Here is a 25123-nt window from a genome sequence, read left to right as displayed (position 1 = left end):
AATAAATAAATTGAAAAATTGAGAAGCCAACTATAGAGAGCCAATACTAAGTCTCAAATATTTGTTAACCCTTTTACCCCCAATGGACGTACTGGTACGTTTCACAAAACTAATCCCTTTACCCCCATGGACGTACTGGTACGTCCTTGCAAAAAACTGCTATTTACATTTTTTTTTTACATATTTTTGATAACTTTATGAGAAACTTCAGGCATTTTCCAAAAGAATGAGACCAACCTGACCTCTCTATGATAAAAATTAAGGCTGTTAGAGCAATTTAAAATATATATATTGCAAAATGTGCTTGGGAAAAAAAAAAAAACCCTGGGGGTTAAGGGTTGGAAAGTTCCAAATAGCGTTGGGGGTAAAAGGGTTAATAATAATATAGATAGTAATTAATTAATTAAAAAAACTGAGAAGCCAACTATAGACAGCCAATACTAAGTCTCAAATATTTGTTAATATGCAAGTGCTGTTGTGCTTCCTCGAATGTCCCTTACCTTTATTGCACATCTGTTTGAAGCCCTTCTCAATTGCTGGTACAAACTGCTTGGGAATATTAGTACCCATGGTTTCATCTTGAAATACATTCTTGGTATTTTCCTCTACAGGCAAAGGCTGTAACACCAAACATCAGTAAATATAGACAAGCAATAATCACAATAAACAGCTCGGAAAAGATCCCAAACTTACAATCATTCAAAAGATACAAAGAAATCAATCTGAAAATAAAGATAATGTAAAGAAATACTATAAAAAGACAATATCTTATTCAATACAGTAAGAAAACTGATATTTGTAATAACCTAATATGTATTTCATATGAAATCCGGTTATTTGTTGACTTTTCTAGCTGCAAATCATAGGCATGGGATGCACGTTAGGCCTACTCTAGGCCAAAATTACACAAAAAATTTGACTTGCAAACATTTCAAGAGCAGTACCATAAAAATGTTATTTTCATTAGTAAAATAAATTTTTGAATATACTTACCCGATGATCATGTAGCTGTCAACTCCGTTGCCCGACAGAAATCTACGGTCGGGATACGCCAGCGATCGCTATCCAGGTGGGGGTGTACACAACAGCGCCATCTGTGAGCAGGTACTCAAGTACTTCTTGTCAACAAGAACTCAATTTTCTCCTCGGTCCACTGGTTCTCTATGGGGAGGAAGGGCGGGTTCTTTAATTCATGATCATCGGGTAAGTATATTCAAAAATTTATTTCTGGGCTCAATCCCTGTGCCGCGCAGTGAAATGCTCCTTAAGCACCATTTCAAAGGAATATAACTGCTAATATTACCAGAGAAAAAATGTAAAGGAATGCTAGGTTGAACTAGCTCGCTCACCTAATGGTGTCGGTATAGACTGGGGCGAAATACCAGAGGTCTCGTACCATTTAGACTTCTCCTCTTCGAAATCCCCCAATAGTGAGGTGCCGTTCAACCTCCCCTGCCTCGCAGACCAGTACTACTAACTCAACCCACGCTTGCCCATCACTCCTTTCAAGCACCTGTTTGATATAAGTCCAAGTTTTTTATTCTCGTGTGTTTCATTGGATTTATCATCAACTTTCTCTCGATGGCCGATTCCCAAGATACCCCATCGAAGTTAAGTACCTTATCCATGAGTTTTTAACGAGATTGGGCAGTGTCATCTTTGTTTTTATTATTGAGAAGTGTTTATATATGAGCGGCGTCCCCGTTCTTACTTTCGCCTCTGCCCTTTGTCTCGTTAGTTCGTCCGTCTTTTATATTCGTTCGATCCTTTAGGAGTTTTTTCCTTATATTCATTTAGTACACCGACTTTATGCTTTCATATAGCAATATTCATTTAGTACACCGACTTTATGCTTTCATACAGCATTTATTTTATGTTATCTATGATATCGGTGTTAGCGTTTCATCAGGAGTAGGTTATGTTGGTATGCCTGCATTCGTGCATGTTGGTGGATAGCGTCACCATTGAGATTGTTTCGCTAGTTCTAGGAGCTTTTATTTCGACCATCTCACTTATTATTAGTAAAAGCTTTTGTTTTATTACGCTCCACCTAGTTTTCCGTTTGGTTCGAGTGGGACTCTCGCGTATTTTGTTGTTTTTACTGTTCGATCTACCGCTTCAGTAACTAGGTTGGTACCCCTGCTTTCCATCTCCTGATGGCGTCATGCTCCTCCCTTTTTACTCGCCCGAGTCCCTCTCTCGCCATATTTTTTCTGCATGCCTAACCTTACTTACGTGATTTCGCTTTTAATTCATTAATTATTTTTATGTATTTGTGCATTGATATTATATTTATTGCTTACTCCGTTATGATCATATTTTTGGGATTTTCATGTCATGATTAGGGGATCTCCAGTTGGTAGCCCTGTCTACCACTGCGCACTGGCGATTTCCCTGTACCATTACCCCCCCCCAACAAGTTGGGGAGGTTATTCCATCCCCCCCCCCCCTTCAGTGTACACCCTTCCTCTCACTCGATGGTTGTTGGTTATGATTACGGGTCAAGTATGCTTGTACCTCAGTCTTCCATCAACGTTCCGACATATTGAGGACTGAGTATACCAACGGGGTATGACTTAGTCTCATTCATTCATACCGGGCGGTTTCGTCTCCCCCCTCCCGTCGCCATCGGTCGGGGAGGGGGAAGGCCGGGACCACCGGGGACTATCACACGTGATTAGTCGGTATAACTGCACCTTGGTGTAACCTTGCTTTTAGCTACGGTTGTTAGAATGAGCACTTATATTAGGAGTGTCCTCAACTACGGTACCTCATGCTATTATCGTCCGTATAGGACTTATTATATCCCATATCATTATATTATATTCTACATGAATCATTACCTTTGTCCCGGTACCTCAGGTAAGGTAGGGGGGTTCCACTGGCTCCCCCCGCGCTCTCCCGTTGTACCCTCCCGTCATACCCTCCCGTCATCAGACATCGGAGCCGCCGAGCTCTTAACTACAAGATCGGTTGACACTGACACGGTTTTGATTAATATCCTCCCTCCGGGAGCCCTATTCATTACAGACATTAGTTTTAGATCATAATTGGCGTTTTCTATTTATGTACTTTAAGGATGTATCTTGGGTACTTTAAGTTTACTTTAAGTTACTTTAAGTTTACTTTAAGTTTACTTACCAACCCTGTTCCCCGGCCCCGGGGGCCCCGGAACTAGTTATGATTATATATTCATCACTGTTTTTTGCATCCTTTTTCATACCCGGCTCTGCCGGATTGCTATTGGAATAGTCTCAGTTCTCTGCATGTTTAGTCTAAGGCTATACATTTATTTTATTAACTGGCAGGTCCCGGACCCTCCGGGACCCCTTATAGAGAAACTAGTAGATGCTCATGGACTATTCCTTTTACAGGTGGTCCGTTGCCGGATGACAGCCTGCGCGGCCGTCCTTCACCAGCCTTGCGGACATGCTGTCTGTCGGTCCCACGCGGACTGTGGGATCCAGATGGACGATATTGTGGTATGGCACCCTGACAACTGCCTTATCTGTTAAGACCTTATCTCCACCCTCGCTTCAGATTCGGTGAGCCTCTTTCAGTCATTTTTGTATTTACTTCCCTTCACTGGGCGACATCAATATGATAGATAATCATTGACTTCTGTTATGAATCTTCGGGTTCATTTATCATTTTGTCCCTCGGGTTTGCTAACCTTATCCCCGTTCTTTCAGAGTTCCCAGGCGGTTAAAACTTCAGCAAGAGCCACTTTGAAATTGTGGGTAGGCGGCTTCGCCCGTAACGTAAAGGCCAGGAAGCCCTACGTCCTCTCAGAAGATTATTGTAGACTTATCTACCCGAACGCAAAATCTTCGGCAGCAGTGCCTAGGCAAGTGGCGGCTCCTATAATTGCTGACATTGCGGAAACCGTAGAACTCAATCTCGTCCAGGATACAGACATCCCTGACGACCCGGACCCCATTGAAGACAATGTTACGGCTCTGACCTTAGACATAGAGCCCATGGTTTTTGACGAACCAGACACAGGTAAGGTTGTAAGTGAGGCAGGTGGGTCTGGCGCTAAGACCTCTCTTCTTAGCCCCTCTTTTTCTCCAACTTCTAATAATTCTTCCTTTCTTGGTTTTGAAGGGAACCACGAATCCTCCCCGAGATCGCTCTCGGTTCCTGCCAAGGTCAAATCTCAGAAAAGACCTTTAGTGAGGACTCGTCAGAATCCTACACTACCTGGATCATCGAAGCCCAAGAAGGCTCCCCTCCCCGGAGCTCCTAGTGACTCGACTAGCACTGCCCCTATGTCTCAGGACCCGGGAGTGCAGTCATCCCCCTTAATTACCACAACCAACCTCGACCCGGAGGCCCTCACGAATATGTTGTCGAGGGTCGTTACAGAGCAGATTAGTTCTATACTTTCTGCCGTCACCAGAAGACTAGATACCCTGGAAAGTGGACTGCCTCAACAACAGCAGTTCCTCATCCCGGACGCCTCAAAACTTCCACCCTTCACGAAGAACAACCCGTGGAAAATGGCGCTCCACTGTCCTTTCACGGACGGAATGTTGACCATCGAGGGTTTTGGGACCAGGCCCATTGAAGATTTTGAGTTCTTCCCTCCCGGTCTTCAATTTCCTTTCCCCGGCTTCGCCCGGCTTACGGAAGAGGCTCTTGTCCGACTAGATAAGGTCCCTAAAGAGACCGTTATCTTTCCGAAGGAACAGGCTCAGTCTGTTTGGGTTCGAACCTTAAATGAGTGGGGTTGTACAAACACCATGCTGACCCCCCACAAGAGTACTTACACCATGTTTCTTGTGGACGAACAGACCCCCACTCCTTGCGTCACCAAAATGGTTGAATTAGCCCTTCAGGCAGTGACCGAAGATAAGCCTTTGCCACAACTCCGGGAGACAGATCCTACATCTCTGCTGTTCCCATCAGATAATGAATGTTGGCTTAACATTCAATCGACATTCACTTCTGGTAAGCTATCCGCGGACTGTGCATCGACGCAATTCAGTGAACGCCTCCCAAGACTACCTGAAACCTTAATCCGACTCGAGTTCGAGTCCCGGTCTAGGTTTAGCCGGAGCCTCAACATCTCGACTATGGCGGAGATGTTTTCTCTTACTTATGACGAGGAACACTCTTTTAAAGTTATGACTAAAGCCACCCTGCAATCTTTGTTAGCAGACTGCTACGACTTCTTGGTGGCCAAAAGACTTTGCCGTAAGCATGTCTTATCTGAAGCCACTATCCGCCATGAGCCAAATAAGCTCATTAAAGCCTCTGCTTGGGGTCCGGACCTTTTCCCGGAGGACATGGTCAACTCGGTATTGAGCGAAGCTGCCAGAGTGAACCAGAGCCTCAAAGTCCGTTGGGGTCTCACTCCCAAACGGAAGTTCGAACAATCGAGCATTCACTCCCGGGGCAGAAAAAGGCTACGCCCTTATAGCTCTACCCAATTCCGCCAACCTATTCAAGTAGTCCAGTCGGCCCCGGTCTCTCAGGGCATCCAACCCTCCACCTCCAAGTCTCAGCCCCAAGTGAAGTATGTCCTCGTCCCTGAAAACCAAGTGGCTTCGAACTCGTTTACCTCTCCTGTTTATAACCCGGTCTATGAGTCCCGGTTTTCCTCCCAAGGATACCAACGAGGCAGGGGCCCCGGTTCGAGGGGTTCTTTTCAGAACAGAAGCAAAGGGAGACATTTCTCCCGTGGAAAAGGGTCACGTGGTGGCCGAGGCGGTAAAACCTCCAACTACTGACGGTCTTCAGGTAGGAGGGAGACTTTATGTGTTCCGGAGTCGCTGGAAATTCAGTCCTTGGGCCTTCAGCATAATCTCCAAGGGCCTGGGGTGGAGTTGGATAGAAGGGCCTCCTCCACCGAACAGATTCCATCAACCCTCGACACCGGACCTACTTTTGTTTACCCAAGATCTTCTTCGCAAGAACGCGATCAAGGAAACGAAATATCTGAAGTTTCAAGGTCGCTTATTCAGCGTTCCGAAGAAAGACTCCGACAGCCGAAGGGTCATCCTCGATCTGTCTCGACTAAACTTGTCCATTCAATGCGACAGGTTTCACATGCTTACCGTCTCGCAGGTGCGAACCTTGCTTCCCCGTGGGGCCGTCACCACCTCCATCGATCTTACCGATGCTTACTATCACGTTCCAATAGCGAGACACTTCCGCCCATTCCTAGGATTCAGACTGGACGACAAGGCTTACACGTTCAAAGTGATGCCTTTCGGGCTCAACATCGCGCCCAGAATCTTCACGAAACTGGCGGAATCGGTCATTCAGGAACTCCGATCCCACGGAATCCAAGTCGTCGCATACCTGGACGATTGGCTAATCTGGTCAGACAACGTCGAGGATTGTCTCAAGGCAACAAACAAGGTGATCCAATATCTTCAGTTTCTGGGATTCCAGATAAACTTCGGAAAGTCTCGTCTGACACCAAAGACCAAATTTCAGTGGCTGGGATTACGGTGGGACCTACGTTCTCACACTCTATGTCTCCCCAGGTCCAAGAGGATAGAGATTGCGAAAAATACCAAACGCTTTCTCGGGGAAAAGGTAACTTCCAGAAGGAACCAGGAGAGGATTCTAGGGTCCCTACAATTCGCTTCAGTGACAGACCTCCTTCTGAAAGCGAAACTGAAAGACATCAACCGAGTTTGGCGCTCCAGAGCGAACACCAAACGTCGGGACAAGAAGACACGCCTTCCTCCCATTCTTCGGAAGAGGCTTCTCCCATGGACAACCGCCAAGAGCCTATCAAAGTCGGTTCCGTTGCAGTACCCCCCTCCAAGGATAGTCATCCACACGGATGCCTCCCTATCAGGTTGGGGAGGCTACTCCCAACACAGGAAAGTTCAGGGCCTTTGGTCCACAATGTTCCAGCAATTTCACATAAACGTCCTGGAGGCCATGGCTGTCTTACTAACCTTGAAACGTCTTTCCCCGGCCAAGAAACAACATCTGAGGATAGTCCTCGACAACGAAGTCATAGTCAGGTCCCATCAATCACGTGATGGTGGCAATCTTCTCCCTGGCGGCCTCAAACCAATGGCACCTATCCGCCGTTCATCTGGCTGGAGTTCGGAACGTTGTGGCAGACGCACTCTCCAGGACGGTACCGTTGGAGTCAGAATGGTCACTAGATCGCAAATCCTTTCAATGGATCCTCTTCCAAGTGCCGGATCTCCAGGTAGACCTCTTCGCGACGGAATCCAACCACAAGCTGAAATGTTATGTGGCCCCCAACCTGGACCCTCGGGCTTACGCCACGGATGCCATGTCTCTCGACTGGAACGCCTGGGAAAGGATTTACCTTTTCCCACCGGTGAACCTACTGATGAAAGTGCTGGACAAACTTCGAACCTTCAAAGGTCAAGTAGCCCTGGTGGCCCCCAATTGGCCCAAGAGCAATTGGTTTCCTCTTTTACTGGAGCTGAATCTCCACCCTCACCAGATTCCCAACCCGACTTTGACCCAGATAGTACAAACGTGCACTGTGTTCGCTTCCTCAAACATTCAGACCACCCTAACTTTATGGACTTCATGAAGTTTGCGGCACACAAAGGGGCTAACATAGACCCCCAGAATACTTTATTTTTAGAATCTGACGAGAGACTCCACTCTTCGTCAATATGACTCAGCGGTCAAAAAACTAGCTAAGTTTTTGAAAGATTCTAGTACTGACTTTATGACACTAAACCTAACGGTAACCTTTTTCAGAACCTTGTTTGAGTCGGGCTTAGCAGCTAACACTATTACTACCATCAAGTCTGCCTTGAAGAAGATTTTTCTAATCGGCTTTAATATAGATCTAACAGATTCATTGCTAGCTTCGATCCCAAGAGCCTGTGCCAGACTGAGACCATCTTCTCGTCCTAGCCCGATTTCCTGGTTTCTCAATGATGTTCTTAAACTAGCGTCAGAAACCGTCAACGATTCATGTGAGTATATCCCTCTACTCAGGAAAACTCTCTTTCTCGTGAGTTTGGCATCTGGCGCCAGGATTTCGGAATTAGCTGCCTTATCAAGGGATCCAGGCCACATAGAGTTCCTTCCGTCAGGAGAGGTCCTCCTCTCCCCAGACAAGGTCTTCTTGGCCAAAAATGAAGACCCTCAGAATAGATGGTCCTCCTGGAAAATCACCCCTCTCCTTCAGGATCCTTCCCTATGCCCGGTTACCACTCTAAAGTCCTTTCTATCAAGGACTTCCTATAAGACCTCGGGACCCTTGTTCATCAGGGAGCGGGGAGGGACTATAACTTTGAAAGGGATCAGACAACAGATCTTGTATTTTATTAAACAGGCCAATCCAGAGTCTTTTCCTCACGTCCACGACATTCGGGCGGTAGCGACCTCAATAAATTTTTTCCATCATATGAACTTTACAGATATCTCTAAATATACCGGATGGAAATCCCCCTCAGTGTTCAAGCGGCACTATCTTAAACAATTAGAGGCCCTTCAACTCGCTACCGTAGCTGCAGGGAGCGTGGTATCCCCCGGACAAATTCCTTCTAACTAATCCCTGAATCCTATATCTTCCACCTTCTTCCTCTTACCTGCCTCACTTACAGTTCCTACCTGAGTTCGGTTTGTTGTATCACACCCATGGGTGTTCCTAGTTCGTAACATTGCCATTTTATTATCATTGTTCAATTTATTCTTCCATACGAACTGTATTTCTTTAGTGTTCAAGTGTATGTAATTTGTTCCAGTGTTTGACCTTAATTGGTTTTGTTTTAAGTTAATGTTCTTTTGTCTTCCCTTCCTGGGATATTATACCTTATCATGCTGATGTTATTAAAGACGTCCGTCTTCTACGTTAACTTTTGATTAAACCACTGTTTGTTATGTTGATTTTAATTCGTTCCCGTATAGTTAATAAAGTTTGGGTTCGTTTTCTCTGGTAATATTTCACTGCGCGGCACAGGGATTGAGCCCAGAAAAGGGATTTTGACGAAGGAAAAATCTATTTCTGGGCGAGAGACCTGTGCCGCCCAGTGAACCCACCCTATTTGCTCCCCCCCTGTTTAGACCCCAAACTTAAGGGTGCTGTAAGGAGTGATGGGCAAGCGTGGGTTGAGTTAGTAGTACTGGTCTGCGAGGCAGGGGAGGTTGAACGGCACCTCACTATTGGGGGATTTCGAAGAGGAGAAGTCTAAATGGTACGAGACCTCTGGTATTTCGCCCCAGTCTATACCGACACCATTAGGTGAGCGAGCTAGTTCAACCTAGCATTCCTTTACATTTTTTCTCTGGTAATATTAGCAGTTATATTCCTTTGAAATGGTGCTTAAGGAGCATTTCACTGGGCGGCACAGGTCTCTCGCCCAGAAATAGATTTTTCCTTCGTCAAAATCCCTTTTTACTAATGAAAATAAAATTTTTCAATATTAATCTTACCCGATGATCATGTAGCTGATTCACACCCAGGGTGGTGGGTGGAGACCAGCATACATGTTAACAAAGAAGCTAAGTATCCCGTATTTCATTTTATTAGTTATTCAAAATAACAAACATAAAATAAATAAGTACCTGGTAAGGAAGTCGACTTGAACCATTACTCTGCCTTTTTTAAGTACGTCTTCCTTACTGAGCCTAGCGGTCTTCTTAGGATGCTGAACGACTCTTAGGTGCTGAAGTATAAAGGGCTGCAACCCATACTAAAGGACCTCATCACAACCTCTAACCTAGGCGCTTCTCAAGAAAGAATTGACCACCCGCCAAATCAACCAGGATGCGGAAGGCTTCTTAGCCGACCGTACAACCCAAAGAACAACAATAAAAAGTATTCAAGAGAAAGGTTAAAAAGGTTATGGGATTATGGGAATGTAGTGGCTGAGCCCTCACCTACTACTGCACTCGCTGCTACGAATGGTCCCAGGGTGTAGCAGTTCTCGTAAAGAGACTGGACATCTTTGAGATAGAATGATGCGAACACTGACTTGCTTCTCCAATAGGTTGCATCCATAACACTCTGCAGAGAACGGTTCTGTTTGAAGGCCACTGAAGTAGCCACAGCTCTCACTTCATGTGTCCTTACCTTCAGCAAAGCAAGGTCTTCTTCCTTCAGATGAGAATGCGCTTCTCTAATCAGAAGCCTGATGTAGTAAGAAACTGCGTTCTTAGACATTGGTAGAGAAGGCTTCTTGATAGCACACCATAAGGCTTCTGATTGTCCTCGTAATGGTTTTGACCTTCTTAGATAGTACCTAAGAGCTCTAACTGGGCAAAGTACTCTCTCCAGTTCGTTCCCCACCAAGTTGGACAGGCTTGGGATCTCGAACGACTTAGGCCAAGGACGTGAAGGAAGCTCGTTTTTAGCCAAAAAACCGAGCTGCAAGGAACATGTAGCCGTTTCAGATGTGAAACCTATGTTCCTGCTGAAGGCGTGGATCTCACTTACTCTTTTAGCTGTTGCTAAGCACACGAGGAAAAGAGTTTTTAATGTGAGGTCCTTAAAAGAGGCTGATTGGAGCGGTTCAAATCTTGATGACATAAGGAACCTTAGGACCACGTCTAGATTCCAGCCTGGAGTGGACAACCGACGTTCCTTTGAGGTCTCAAAAGACCTAAGGAGGTCCTGTAGATCTTTGTTGGTGGAAAGATCCAAGCCTCTGTGGCGGAAAACCGCTGCCAACATACTTCTGTAACCCTTGATCGTAGGAGCTGATAGGGATCTTACGTTCCTTAGATGTAACAGGAAGTCAGCAATCTGGGTTACAGTGGTACTGGTTGAGGAAACTGCATTGGCCTTGCACCAGCTTCGGAAGATTTCCCATTTAGACTGATAGACTCTGAGAGTGGATGTCCTCCTTGCTCTGGCAATCGCTCTGGCTGCCTCCTTCGAAAAGCCTCTAGCTCTTGAGAGTCTTTCGATAGTCTGAAGGCAGTCAGACGAAGAGCGTGGAGGTTTGGGTGTACCTTCTTTACGTGAGGTTGACGCAGAAGGTCCACTCTTAGAGGAAGAGTCCTGGGAACGTCGACCAGCCATTGCAGTACCTCTGTGAACCATTCTCTCGCGGGCCAGAGGGGAGCAACCAACGTCAGCCGTGTCCCTTTGTGAGAGGCGAACTTCTGAAGAACCCTGTTGACAATCTTGAACGGCGGGAATGCATACAGGTCGAGATGGGACCAATCCAGCAGAAAGGCATCCACGTGAACTGCTGCTGGGTCTGGAATCGGAGAACAATACAACGGGAGCCTCTTGGTCATCGAGGTAGCGAACAGATCTATGGTTGGCTGACCCCACAGGGCCCAAAGTCTGCTGCAAACATTCTTGTGAAGGGTCCACTCTGTGGGGATGACCTGACCCTTCCGGCTGAGGCGATCTGCCATGATATTCATATCGCCCTGAATGAACCTCGTTACCAGCGTGAGCTTTCGATCTTTTGACCAAATGAGGAGGTCCCTTGCGATCTCGAACAACTTCCTCGAATGAGTCCCTCCCTGCTTGGAGAGTGTAAGCCAAGGCTGTGGTGTTGTCGGAGTTCACCTCCACCACCTTGTTTAGCTGGAGGGACTTGAAGTTTATCAAGGCCAGATGAACCGCCAACAACTCCTTGCAATTGATGTGAAGTGTCCTTTGCTCCTGATTCCATGTTCCCGAGCATTCTTGTCCGTCCAATGTCGCACCCCAGCCCGTGTCTGATGCGTCCGAGAAGAGACGGTGGTCGGGGGTCTGAACAGCCAATGGTAGACCTTCCTTGAGAAGAATGCTGTTCTTCCACCATGTTAGAGTAGACCTCATCTCTTCGGAAACAGGAACTGAGACCGTCTCTAGCGTCATGTCCTTTATCCAGTGAGCAGCTAGATGATACTGAAGGGGGCGGAGGTGGAGTCTCCCTAACTCGATGAACAGGGCCAGCGATGAAAGTGTCCCTGTTAGACTCATCCACTGCCTGACTGAGCATCGGTTCCTTCTCAGCATGCTCTGGATGCATTCTAGGGCTTGGTTGATCCTTGGGGCCGACGGAAAAGCCCGAAAAGCTCGACTCTGAATCTCCATACCCAGGTAGACAATGGTCTGGGATGGGACGAGCTGGGACTTCTCTAAATTGACCAGGAGGCCCAGTTCCTTGGTCAGATCCATAGTCCATCTGAGATTCTCCAGACAGCGACGACTTGTGGGAGCTCTTAAAAGCCAGTCGTCTAAATAGAGGGAGGCTCTGATGTCTGCCAAGTGAAGGAATTTCGCAATATTCCTCATCAGTCTGGTAAACACAAGAGGTGCCGTGCTTAGGCCAAAGCACAGGGCTTGGAACTGGTACACAACCTTTCCAAAGACGAATCTTAGGAAAGGTTGGGAGTCTGGATGGATGGGGACGTGAAAGTATGCGTCTTTCAGGTCTAACGAGACCATCCAGTCCTCCTGCCTGACCGCTGCTAGGACCGACTTCGTCGTCTCCATCGTGAACGTCTGCTTGGTGACAAAAGCATTGAGAGCACTGACGTCCAGCACCGGTCTCCAACCTCCTGTCTTCTTGGCTACCAGGAAGAGACGGTTGTAAAAGCCCGGGGATTGATGATCCCGGACTATGACCACCGCTTCCTTTTGTAGCAAGAGCGACACCTCTTGTTGCAACGCTAGCCTCTTGTCCTTCTCCTTGTAGTTGGGAGAGAGGTTGATGGGAGATGTAGCTAGAGGGGGATTGCGGCAGAACGGAATTCTGTATCCCTCCCTTAGCCACTTCACAGACTGAGCGTCTGCACCTCTGCTCTCCCAAGCTTGCCAGAAGGTCTTGAGTCTGGCTCCTACTGCTGTCTGGAGAGGAAGGAAGTCAAAACTTGCCTTTTGCGGACTTGGAACCCTTCTTGGACTTGCCACGGTGACTGTCTGCACGGGTACCTCCTCTGCTGGAGGTTCTGCCACGAAAGGGCGGGATGAACCTAGAAGCAGGTGTGTCAACTGCTGCAGGGCGGAAGGGTCTAGGCACGGAAGGTAAGGTTTTAGCCTTACGTGCAGAAGAAGCCATCAGATCATGAGTATCCTTCTGGATAAGTGAGGCAGCCATCCCCTTAATCAACTCCTCCGGAAACAGACACTTGGAGAGAGGAGCAAACAACAACTCTGACTTCTGGCAAGGAGTGATACCAGCAGATAAGAAGGAGCAAAGATGTTCTCTCTTCTTAAGGACTCCTGATACATATGAAGCCGCAAGTTCACCAGACCCATCCCGAATTGCCTTGTCCATGCTAGACATGATCAGCATGGCCGAGTCCTTATCTGAAGGGGAAGTCTTCCTGCTTAAGGCTCCCAAACACCAATCGAGGAAGTTGAATATCTCGAAGGCACGAAAGACTCCCTTCAACAGATGATCTAAATCGGAAAAGGACCAGCAGATCTTCGAACGTCTCATAGCCAACCTGCGGGGAGAGTCAACCAGACTTGAGAAGTCGGCCTGGGCAGAGGCAGGAACCCCCCAAGCCGGGTTCCTCTCCCGTGGCATACCAGACGCTCGACTTAGAAGCAAGCTTGGGAGGAGGAAACACAAAAGAGGTCCTTCCCAGTTGCTTCTTGGAATGCAACCAGTCCCCCATAACCCTCAAAGCTCTCCTAGATGATCTGGCGAGAACAAGCTTGGTGAAGGCAGGCGCAGCAGACTGCATGCCCAGAGCAAACTCGGAGGGAGGAGAACGAGGGGTTGCAGACACAAAATGCTCAGGATACAAGTCCCTGAACAAGGCAAGGACTTTGCGAAAGTCTAAGGAGGGTGGCGAAGACTTGTGTCCTTCAATATCAGAGTGAGGTTCATCCAGATGTGCAGCTTCATCATCCGATACATCATCATCCGAAAGTCGAGTTGTGAGTGGCAAAGGCAGAGCAGCAAGCTGAACGGCTGAATCCGGCAGAACGGGTGCATGCGTACCTGCGGATCCAACATCATGCCTCTGCTGGTCGGTCTGCGAGCTGGCAACAACAATAGCAGAGGGCTGGTGTGTGGGAGGGGCTGCGGTGGGCTGAGGAGCATGCGGTATGGTATGCAGAGCATGCTGTAAGGTATGCGGCTCATGCTGCATGGGATGCGGAGCATGCTGTAAGGTATGCAGAGCATGCTGCATGGGCTGAGGAGAATGCCGCATAGTGCTGGAACCCGGCAACTCCTGATGCGGCAGCTCACGCATGTTAGCAGATGGTGCAGCAAGAACATGCGTCTGGCAGGGAGGACTGCGCATCGGTGGAGGAGCTCTCACAGGTGGAGTGTGGGAGCAGGCAGCCGCAGTATCTGCTGAGCGCACAACCTCTGCGGGTTGTAGGTTAACAGGAGAGGTGTTAACTTTCTCGGCATGATACTCCTGCATGAATGCCGCAAGCTGAGACTGCATAGTCTGCAGCATGGACCACTTAGGGTCTACTGTGGTTGGAGCAACAACAGACGGAGCAGTAGCCTGTTGAGGAACCACTCTACCTCTCTTGGGAGGTGTGCAGTCATCAGATGACTGTGGCGAGTCCGAACTGACCCAGTGGCTACACCTGGGCCGTTGGACTAGCTCGGAAGGGACCTTACGTTTGAGCGGTCGTGAGACCTTGGTCCACCGTTTCCTCCTGGAAACTTCTTCCACAGACGAGGAATGTAAGGGCTCATTCGTCTGTATGTGGATGGGACGATCCTTAACAGATACGTCCGCAACCACTGAGGATACATCCGTGCGCCGATCAAGGCCTGCCGAACCCTTTGGTCCTTCGACATTGCTTCTCCCCTGGGCTTGGGAGCTTGCAAGAGGTCCCGGACTGGGAGGACGACTGGCACGCACAGATGTACCCTCATGCGCAACACTGACACTGACACTATGCACATCACTAGCACTAACACTTCCCACTGCACTCTTCGCTTTCAGCTCTCTGACATCTGCCAAGAGCTGATTGCGGTCACTAACCAACGACTCCACCTTCTCACCGAGAGCCTGAATGGCACGCAACATATCAGCCATTGCAGGCTGAGCACTCGTAGCAGGTTCGGGAGTCACCACCACAGGGGAAGGAAAAGGTTGAGGGGCATGGGGAGAGGAAAAATCCACAGAGCGAGAAGAACTCCTCCTATCTCTCTCCTTCTCTAACCTACGTGCATATCTAAGGAATTCGTTAAAATCGAATTCCGAAAGCCCAGCACATTCCCCACATCGATCTTCCAATTGACAGGATTTACCCCTACAATTGGAACATACGGTGTGAGGATCTATAGAGGCCTTCGGAAGACGCCTAGTACAAGTCCTAACACTACATTGCCTGTATTTAGGAACTTGGGACTGGTCAGACATCTTGAATTTAGAAGTAGTCAAGGGGGAATTCCAAAATTAAGCAAAGTTCGTTAACCAATAAATCAAATTAATTCCAAAAGCTTGCTAAGCTAAGGATAAAGCTTCCTGAACAGCGAAGGCTAAACTTTAGAGCAAATACATCACCAAATCGTGAACAAAAACTCCAAAATCAACAGCGTATCCAAGTAGGTCTTGCCGGCGGCACGACAGAGGAAAAATTGAGTTCTTGTTGACAAGAAGTACTTGAGTACCTGCTCACAGATGGCGCTGTTGTGTACACCCCCACCTGGATAGCGATCGCTGGCGTATCCCGACCGTAGATTTCTGTCGGGCAACGGAGTTGACAGCTACATGATCATCGGGTAAGATTAATATTGAAAAATAAATATTTCCTATATAAACTATAAAAACTTTAAAACAAGAGGAAGAGAAATTATATAGAATAATGTGCCCGAGTGTACCTTCAAGCAAGAGAACTCTAACCCATATCCGATTGCCTCATGCAACATCTATTATTATTATTATTATTATTATTATTATTATTATTATTATTACTTGCTAAGCTACAACCCTAGTTGGAAAAGCAGGATGCTATAAGCCCAAGGACCCCATCAGGGAAAATAGCCCCGTGAGGAAAAGGAAAAGAAAATAAAATATTTTAAGAAGAGTAACAACATTAGAATATCTTCTATATAAACTATAAAAAACTTAACAAAACAAAAGGAAGAGAAATTATATAGAATAGTGTGCCCGAGTATACCTTCAAGCAAGAGAAATCTAACCCGAGACAGTAAAAGACCCTGGTACAGAGGCTATGGCACTACCCAAGACTAGAGAACAATGATTTGATTTTGAGGTGTCTTTCTAGAAGAGCTGCATACCATAGCTAAGGAATCTCTTCTACCCTTACCAAGAGGAAAGTAGTCACTGAACAATTACATTGCTTATCTTTGAAGAAACAGGACTCTACTGGATATAGTAACAAAATTCTACATACAAATAACTACTTGGAACCGATCAAGTTTGAAAGTTGAGGACCTTCTGTATACCATAAAGTTTCTTTGATTTAATCTCAAAATTAACCCTTAGTATTCTCTTATCTTCTAATGATTGTAACATAGTAATAGATCATACTGATGCTTTCATATTTCTAATAAAGTATCAAATACAATACAAAAAAAAATTGGCAATTATGAAAACATATCACATTATTATCCCTTTTACCCCCAGGCTCTTTGGAAATTTCCAACCCTTAACCCCCAGGGGGTTATTTTTTTCCCAGCACATTTTGCAGTATATATTTTTTTAAATTTCTCTAACAGCCTTAATTTTTGTCATAGAGAGGTCAGGTTGGTCTCATTCTCTTGGAAAATGCCTGAATTTTTTCAAAAAATTATCAAAAATATGAAAAAAGAAATTTTTACAGCATTTTTTTGCAAGGACGTACCGGTACGTCCATGGGGGTAAAGGGATGGGTTTTGTAAAACGTACCAGTACGTCCTATGGGGGTAAAAGGGTTATTATAAACAGATATAAAACAATTGACTCAGTGTGAAACCAAATTCTATAGATATCACTAACCTCAAGAACTCCAATAACGCGACCAAACTGTCCGGATCCTCCCGATTGTTTCTTGTGAAGGTAATCAAATTCCACTGGGCTGGTAATTGTTTCTTTGAAGGCTACTTTGGGTTTCCCCATCACAACTTCACATCCGTATTCACGTTCCATTCTCTATAAATGTAAAGATATAACAATCACTTTTTAGACGTTACAATTATGTGGATATCAACAAAATAAAAATCCTTTAATAATTCTAGTAAAAAAAAAAAAAAAAAAACCTGAATGATTATCATACTGTTGTTTTAGAAATGACAACGAAGGTACAGCTGGCTTCATTAATTCCTGTACACTTCACGGGAAACTAAGGCGGTGTCTAACAGCTGTGCATTGTAGCAGATAATGCTGTGTTTTGCAAAGGAGAAATTGTTGGCAATGGTTTGATTTTGGAGTGTCCTTCTCCTAGAAGAGCTGCTTACCATAGCTAAAGTCTTATCTACCCTTACCAAGAGCAAAGTGGCCACTGAACAATTACAGTGCAGTAACCCCTCAGGTGAAGAAGAATTGTTTGGTAATCTTAAGTGTTGTCAGGTGTGTGAGAACAGAGGAGAATATGTAAAGAATAGGCCAGACTATTCGGTGTAGGCAAATGGAACATGAACCATAACCAGAGAGGAGGATCCAATGTAGTACTGTCTGGCCAGTCAAAGGACCCCATAACTCTCTAGCGGTAGTATCTCAACAGGTGGCTGGATGGTGATGTTGCATACACTATGAGAAACTATTGAGTATCTCCTTCCTCCGGTAATTATTTCAATTCATACTCCAAATCCCACTTCGTCCATATAAAAGGCAAACAAAATATAGCAAACAAGTGGAAAGTAAAACTAAGGCCTCTTAAAAATTAACAATTTGCCCAACTAGCTGGTCCTTAGTCAACGTTAAGTGTAGTATTAATGTTGTTTGGCTATTTTCCTTTTCCTTAGTATTGTACCGTGTGTCACACGATCGTACATAGTAACGACATTTCTCTTTTTTGTATATATTATCCTTTGTATCTTCGCTCTACCCTCGCACTGACAGCACCTTGTATCAACCTGTCTGTTTTTCTTATCGTTAACTGTTAACAGAACTGGTTGTCGGTTGGACATGAAATAGCCTGTTGTATTTTGTGACCTTCTTGCCCAAACTTGGTGTATATATAAACTGGATGTTCTGTAATAAAGTTACTCAGTTGCTTTCATCTCGCCTTTTGAGTCGCAACCTACTCTCAACCCATCACAGTATGCTGTGCCTTTTTATATCATGTTTAATAAATAAATAATTTCTCCTCACTGTATTTATTTAGCCTACCCCTCTTCAACTAAATTTATCTATATGCTTTAGTTTGAAGTGAATAACTCAATTTCGTATCTAGGGAACCCTTAGAGTATCTATTTACTCACTTCAAAAATTTCCTTTACTCGTCATACTCCCTATAACACCGTTATAAAGACACAAAATCTTTTCCTTACCTGGGCATAAATTTCTAAGTGAAGTTCCCCCATGCCCGAAGCTATCGTCTCCTTGTTTTCGCTGTCCCATAATACAGTGTAAGTAGGATCTTCTTTTGTGAAACGATTGACGGCCTTGCTGAAGCTATCCAAGTCTTTGCTATGCTTTGGCTTGATTGACATGGAAATAACAGGATCTGGCACATACATCGATTCCTAAGAGACGATAGAGTAGAACAATTTATAGCATATGGGAAACCACAAGACTTCTAATATAAATGTAAGTATATCAAATGTATATACTGTAATATTCTAATGAGTGATAAAAAGTATTTTAAAAAGTATTACACAAAAAAGGCTTTCATGAACCCATACTAATTGTACATTCTCAGCTTCATTCAAAATATCGTCACCCTCATAAACTAACTGCCTATGTCGTTTTCTCCACATTTTGGGAAATAAAAAAAAAAAACCTTCTCATTTCCTAATTCTTTATATCATTGTCTTGAGTTTAAATTCACAAATTCTTAATAGAAGAATTTGTGAATTAGAATTTGTTAATTGAAGCTCAACACAATGATATAAAGAATTAGGAAATGAGGTTTTTTATCATTTCCCAACAAGTGGAGAAAATGACTTGGGCAGTTAGTTTATGAGGGTGACGATATCAATATTTTACCCGTTCATCACGGTAGGCTCATGTATTTGGAAAAGGGATTAAAAGTGAAAGATGATTCTTACCATAGAAATAGAGGACTTGGGGTCAGTGGTAAAGGTATCACCTGAAGCGCAATCGATTCCAAACAAAGCGCAGATGTCACCTGCAAAAACTTCTGAGACGTCTTCCATGTTGTTACTATGCAGTTGGACTAGTCGCGATACCCTCACCTTAAAAAAAAAAAAAAAAAAAAAAAAAAAAAACAGCATTATTTTTTAGTTCCTGGTTTTGTCGATGTTTATCTATCTATCTATATACCAAGGCACTTCCCCCAATTTTGGGGGGTAGCCGACACCAACAATGAAACAAAACAAAAAAAGGGGACCTCTACTCTCTATGTTCCTTCAGCCTAATCAGGGACTCAACCGAGTTCAGCTGGTACTGCTAGGGTGCCACAGCCCAACCTCCCACATTTCCACCACAGATGAAGCTTCATAATGCTGACTCCCCTACTGCTGCTACCTCCGCGGTCATCTAAGGCCCCGGGGGAAGCAGCAGGGCCTACTGGAACTGCGTCACAATCGCTCGCCATTCATTCCTATTTCTAGCACGCTCTCTTGCCTCTCTCACATCTATCCTCCTATCACCCAGAGCTTTCTTCACACCATCCATCCACCCAAACCTCGGCCTTCCTCTTGTACTTCTCCCCTCAACTCTTGCATTCATCACCTTCTTTAGCAGACAACCATTTTCCATTCTCTCAACATGGCCAAACCACCTCAACACATTCATATCCACTCTAGCCGCTAACTCATTTCTTACACCCGTTCTCTCCCTCACCACTTCGTTCCTAACCCTATCTACTCGAGATACACCAGCCATACTCCTCAGACACTTCATCTCAAACACATTCAATTTCTGTCTCTCCATCACTTTCATTCCCCACGACTCCGATCCATACATCACAGTTGGTACAATCACTTTCTCATATAGAACTCTCTTTACATTCATGCCCAACCCTCTATTTTTTACTACTCCCTTAACTGCCCCCAAAACTTTGCAACCTTCATTCACTCTCTGACGTACATCTGCTTCCACTCCACCATTTGCTGCAACAATAGACCCCAAGTACTTAAACTGATCCACCTCCTCAAGTAACTCTCCATTCAACATGACATTCAACCTTGCACCACCTTCCCTTCTCGTACATCTCATAACCTTACTCTTACCCACATTAACTCTCAACTTCTTTCTCTCACACACCCTTCCAAATTCTGTCACTAGTCGGTCAAGCTTCTCTTCTGTGTCTGCTACCAGTACAGTATCATCCGCAAACAACAACTGATTTACCTCCCATTCATGGTCATTCTCGCCTACCAGTTTTAATCCTCGTCCAAGCACTCGAGCATTCACCTCTCTCACCACTCCATCAACATACAAGTTAAACAACCACGGCGACATCACACATCCCTGTCTCAGCCCCACTCTCACCGGAAACCAATCACTCACTTCATTTCCTATTCTAACACATGCTTTACTACCTTTGTATAAACTTTTCACTGCTTGCAACAACCTTCCACCAACTCCATATAACCTCATCACATCCCACATTGCTTCCCTATCAACTCTATCATATGCTTTCTCCAGATCCATAAACGCAACATACACCTCCTTACCTTTTGCTAAATATTTCTCGCATATCTGCCTAACTGTAAAAATCTGATTCATACAACCCCTACCTCTTCTAAAACCACCCTGTACTTCCAAGATTGCATTCTCTGTTTTATCCTTAATCCTATTAATCAGTACTCTACCATACACTTTTCCAACTACACTCAACAAACTAATACCTCTTGAATTACAACACTCATGCACATCTCCCTTACCCTTATATAGTGGTACAATACATGCACAAACCCAATCTACTGGTACCATTGACAACACAAAACACATATTAAACAATCTCACCAACCATTCAAGTACAGTCACACCCCCTTCCTTCAACATCTCAGCTTTCACACCGTCCATACCAGATGCTTTTCCTACTCTCGTTTCATCTAGTGCTCTCCTCACTTCCTCTATTGTTATCTCTCTCTCATTCTCATCTCCCATCACTGGCACCTCAACACCTGGAACAGCAGTTATATTTGCCTCCCTATTATCCTCAACATTCAGCAAACTTTCAAAATATTCCGCCCACCTTTTCCTTGCCTCCTCTCCTTTTAACAACCTTCCATTTCCATCTTTCACTGTCTCTTCAATTTTTGCGCCAGCCTTCCTTACTCTCTTCACTTCTTTCCAAAACTTCTTCTTATTCTCTTCATATGACTGACCCAATCCCTGACCCCACCTCAGGTCAGCTGCCCTCTTTGCCTCACGTACCTTGCGCTTTACTTCCACCTTTTTCTCTCTATATTTTTCATACTTCTCTATACTATTACTCTGCCGCCATTCTTCAAAAGCCCTCTTTTTCTCTTCCACTTTTACCTTCACTCCTTCATTCCACCATTCACTGCCCTTCCTCATGCTGCCTCCAACAACCTTCTTGCCACATACATCACTTGCAATCCCAACAAAATTTTCTTTTACTAACTTCCATTCCTCCTCTAAATTACCAGTTTCTCTTACTCTCACCTCATCATATGCCATTTTCAACCTTTCCTGATATTTACTTTTTACCCCCGGTTTTATTAGCTCTTCAATCCTCACTACCTCCCTTTTACATCCACCTACTCTATTCCCCCACTCTTTTGCTACAACTAATTTTCCTTCCACCAAAAAATGATCAGACATACCGTTAGCCATACCCCTAAACACGTGCACGTCTTTCAATCTTCCAAACATGTTTACATTTGACAATTTAGAAGGTTTAAAGGCCGCTCATGAATGGCAGAGGCAAGGGACAGTGACATTGCCCTATCGAGCAGGACAAAGCCATAGAGACTGACCATATATTATATGATCAGTGCCCGAGGCCCCTCTCCACCCAAGCAAGGACCAAGGAGGGCCAGGCAATGGCTGCTGATGACTCAGCAGATAAACCTTTAGGCTCTCCCAAACCTCAGCTCACAAGGGTGGTTAAGGTTGCAGACACTAAAGGTACTAAAGAGTCTGAGCGGGACTCGAATCCCCTTCTGGCAAACACCAGGCAGAGACGTTACCAATCAGGCCAAAAAAACAAGACGTAATTAGCACACAATATTGTAGTCCTTAATTACCATAACAACTATAGATCTTCATGGACAGTTCCATCCTGTTCATACCAGGCATGTAGTTAATTATCATAGTCAAGCCTTTTAAATCATGAGGCTCGTTACTAAAAAGTATTCTAGAAGTTTTATTCCAGCTGTGACCAAGTTGCGGAATAATCTTCCTAACAGCTTCAAAAGTTCAAACTTGTAGCAAATGTTTATATAGTGAACAGGCTGACATGTCTTTCTGTAATTTATATATGAAATAAGTTTTGATGTTACTATTAAGATATTCTATTTAAATTTTTCATTATTTCTCAAATCGTTTATTTATTTCCTTATTTCTATTCCTCACTGTGCTATTTTTCCCTGTTGAATCCCTTGTACTTAGAGCAGCTTGCTTTAGGGTTGTAGCTTAGCTAGTAATAATAATAATAATACAGTAGTAATAATAATAAATAACACCTTCTGACAATGGTAATAACATCAAGGTCCAGTGACCCCTCTTTTTGTTTACTATATTTTGAAAACTATGAATATGTAGGGAAATAAGCATCAAAATATACTAAGGCCTACAACAATTGGTTATAGCTACAAAAAAAAAAAAAAAAAAAAAAAAAAAAAAATAAATAAATAAATTAGATCGGCACTCAGTAGAGCGCAGCTTATTTCTCGACCTTTTGCTCGACTTTTGACCTTAAAATGTATTATTTATCATGGATTTCCATACACTCAAATGTGAATCAAGTTTGAAGTCTCTGTGACAACGATGTCCAAACTTATGGCTGATTACGTGAATTGGACATTTTGCTTGACCGTGACCTTGATTTCCCAAAATTTAACAATTTCCAGCATTTTACATAACAGTTAATCCCTACAAGTTTCATTACTCTACCATTAAAAATGTGGCCAGGAAGCTGTCCACAAACAAACACATAACATACATACATAAATATACCAAGGCACTTCCCCCAATTTTGGGGGGTAGCCGACATCAACAAAGAAACAAAAACAAAAAGGGGGACCTCTACTCTCTACAAACACATAAACAGTAGGTAAAACATAACCACCTTCCAATTTTGTTGGCGGAGGTAAATATAAAAGAATAACATTACCTTTTTCCCTGTGCGAGAGTTATAAATAGTTTCTCCTTTCTTCAAATGGCCTTGGTAAACTCTCACGTACGTCAGCTGTCCGAATCGTCCTGCTTCTAACTTGAACGCCAACCCAACAAACATTCTACTGCCATCACGAGCACCGTGCATCAAAATTCTTTCTTCGTTCCTGAAAAAGACGCAAATAAATAATGGCTAGAAAAGGGATTTTGACGAAGGAAAAATCTATTTCTGGGCAAGGAACCTGTGTCGCTCCGTAAAATGCTCCTTAAAGCACCATTTCAAAGGTATAAATACTGCTAAATATACCAGAGAAAAAAGTTGCATGGAATGCTAAGAATAAATAAATAAATAAATAAACAATGGCTAGAAAAAACATTTATGAAGTCTACCTATGATATTTCTATCATTATATAAAACTACAGCATCAGTACCACTGCCTTTGTGCACCATTTTTTCTATTAGCTGAATACAATTAAGGGACTTTGACGAAGGAAAACTCTATTTCTGGGATCAACCTGTGTCGCCTTGTGAAATGCTCCTTATAGCACCATTTCAAAGGTATAAATACTGCTAAATATACCAGAGAAAAAAGTTGCATGGAATGCCAGGAATATACCCAGCTCGCTCACCCTTATAGGGTGTCGGTATAGTAACTGGGGCGAGTTAAAACCACTATCAGAGGTCCCTTACCAATTAGCCTTCTCCTTCCTCAACATCCCTCGTTACTACGAGGTGCCGTTCTACATCCGACTACTACCTGCTACTACGGCTACTAACCCCCCCACCACTACCACTACCCGCGCTATGATTTTTTAAGAAGAAGGGGTAAAGCAAATAACTGTTAAAATCAAACATTTATGCTTAGAAGTAATATCAACCCTTTTACCCCCAATGGACGTACTGGTACGTTTCACAAAACTCATCCCTTTACCCCCATGGACGTACTGTTACGTCCTTGCAAAAAACTCTTTTCTACATTTTTTTGCATGTTTTTGATAACTTTATGAGAAACTTCAGGCATTTTCCAAAATAATGAGACCAACCCGACCTCTTTATGCCGAAAATTAAGGCTGTTAGCGCTATTTAGAAAAATATATTGCAAAATGTGCTTGAAAAAAAATGCCTAGGGGTTAAGGGTTGGAAAGTTCCAAATAGCATTGGGGGTAAAAGGGTTAAATATAATGCTGAAGGAAAAATTAATTCCAAATACAGTACCACAATAAAAGTAGAGTATAACCTTACCCTTCACTGTTGAGTTGTAGAGCATAATTTTTTACTTCTCCTGGATGAGGTAAGTACTTCAGCACACAATCAAGTAGTGGTTGAACACCCCTATTTTTAAGAGCTGTTCCTACAAGGACAGGCGTAAAAGTACGTTCCAAACATGCCCGTCGAATTCCGGCATGAAACTCAGCTTTGGTAGGAAGTCTTTCCTCTGAAATAGCAAAGATTTTAGCGTAATCCTCAATATACAAATATAATTATTCATTTACATATTTCTAAGGTGTCTCACAGGATTATAATACAGGAGAGGGGGTTCCCAGGTCCCTCGTCCCGTCCCTTTTAGTCGCCTCTTACGACATGCAGGGATACGTTGGCGCTATTCTAAATGTTTTTATGCCCCCGGGGCCACAGGGCCGTACCAACCAAACTCGGTTGAGTCCCTTGTCAGGCTGGGAGGAAAGTAGAGAGGAGAGGTCCCCTTTTCTGTTTCATTTGTTTGATGTCGGCTACCCCCCAAAATTGGGGGAAGTGTCTTGGTATATGTATGTATATATATCTAAAGTTCCATCAATTTCAGTATTCTGTGTCAATATTACAGCAGTAGGTGATAATGACTGCACCACTCTT

At 44.2% G+C, this 25123-nt stretch overlaps 1 protein-coding gene across 1 annotated transcript in view; it reads right to left on the bottom strand.

The window, feature by feature from the left end:
• mEFG1 (mitochondrial translation elongation factor G 1) overlaps window positions 1-25123 on the bottom strand; it is a 54030-nt gene that overhangs the window by 5760 nt on the left and 23147 nt on the right. The window contains exons 7-12 of the mRNA XM_068380457.1: window positions 24515-24707; window positions 23270-23438; window positions 19047-19193; window positions 18327-18521; window positions 16834-16986; window positions 501-618 (exon numbers count right to left, since the gene is read on the bottom strand). Coding sequence (XP_068236558.1) covers window positions 501-618; window positions 16834-16986; window positions 18327-18521; window positions 19047-19193; window positions 23270-23438; window positions 24515-24707 — 975 coding nt within the window. The remainder of the gene's footprint in view (window positions 1-500; window positions 619-16833; window positions 16987-18326; window positions 18522-19046; window positions 19194-23269; window positions 23439-24514; window positions 24708-25123) is intronic.

Source organism: Palaemon carinicauda, chromosome 9, assembly GCF_036898095.1.
Source record: "Palaemon carinicauda isolate YSFRI2023 chromosome 9, ASM3689809v2, whole genome shotgun sequence".
NCBI lineage: Eukaryota > Metazoa > Arthropoda > Malacostraca > Decapoda > Palaemonidae > Palaemon > Palaemon carinicauda.
Note: the sequence above shows the minus strand (reverse complement) of the source record. Positions and strands in the feature narration are given on the sequence as shown.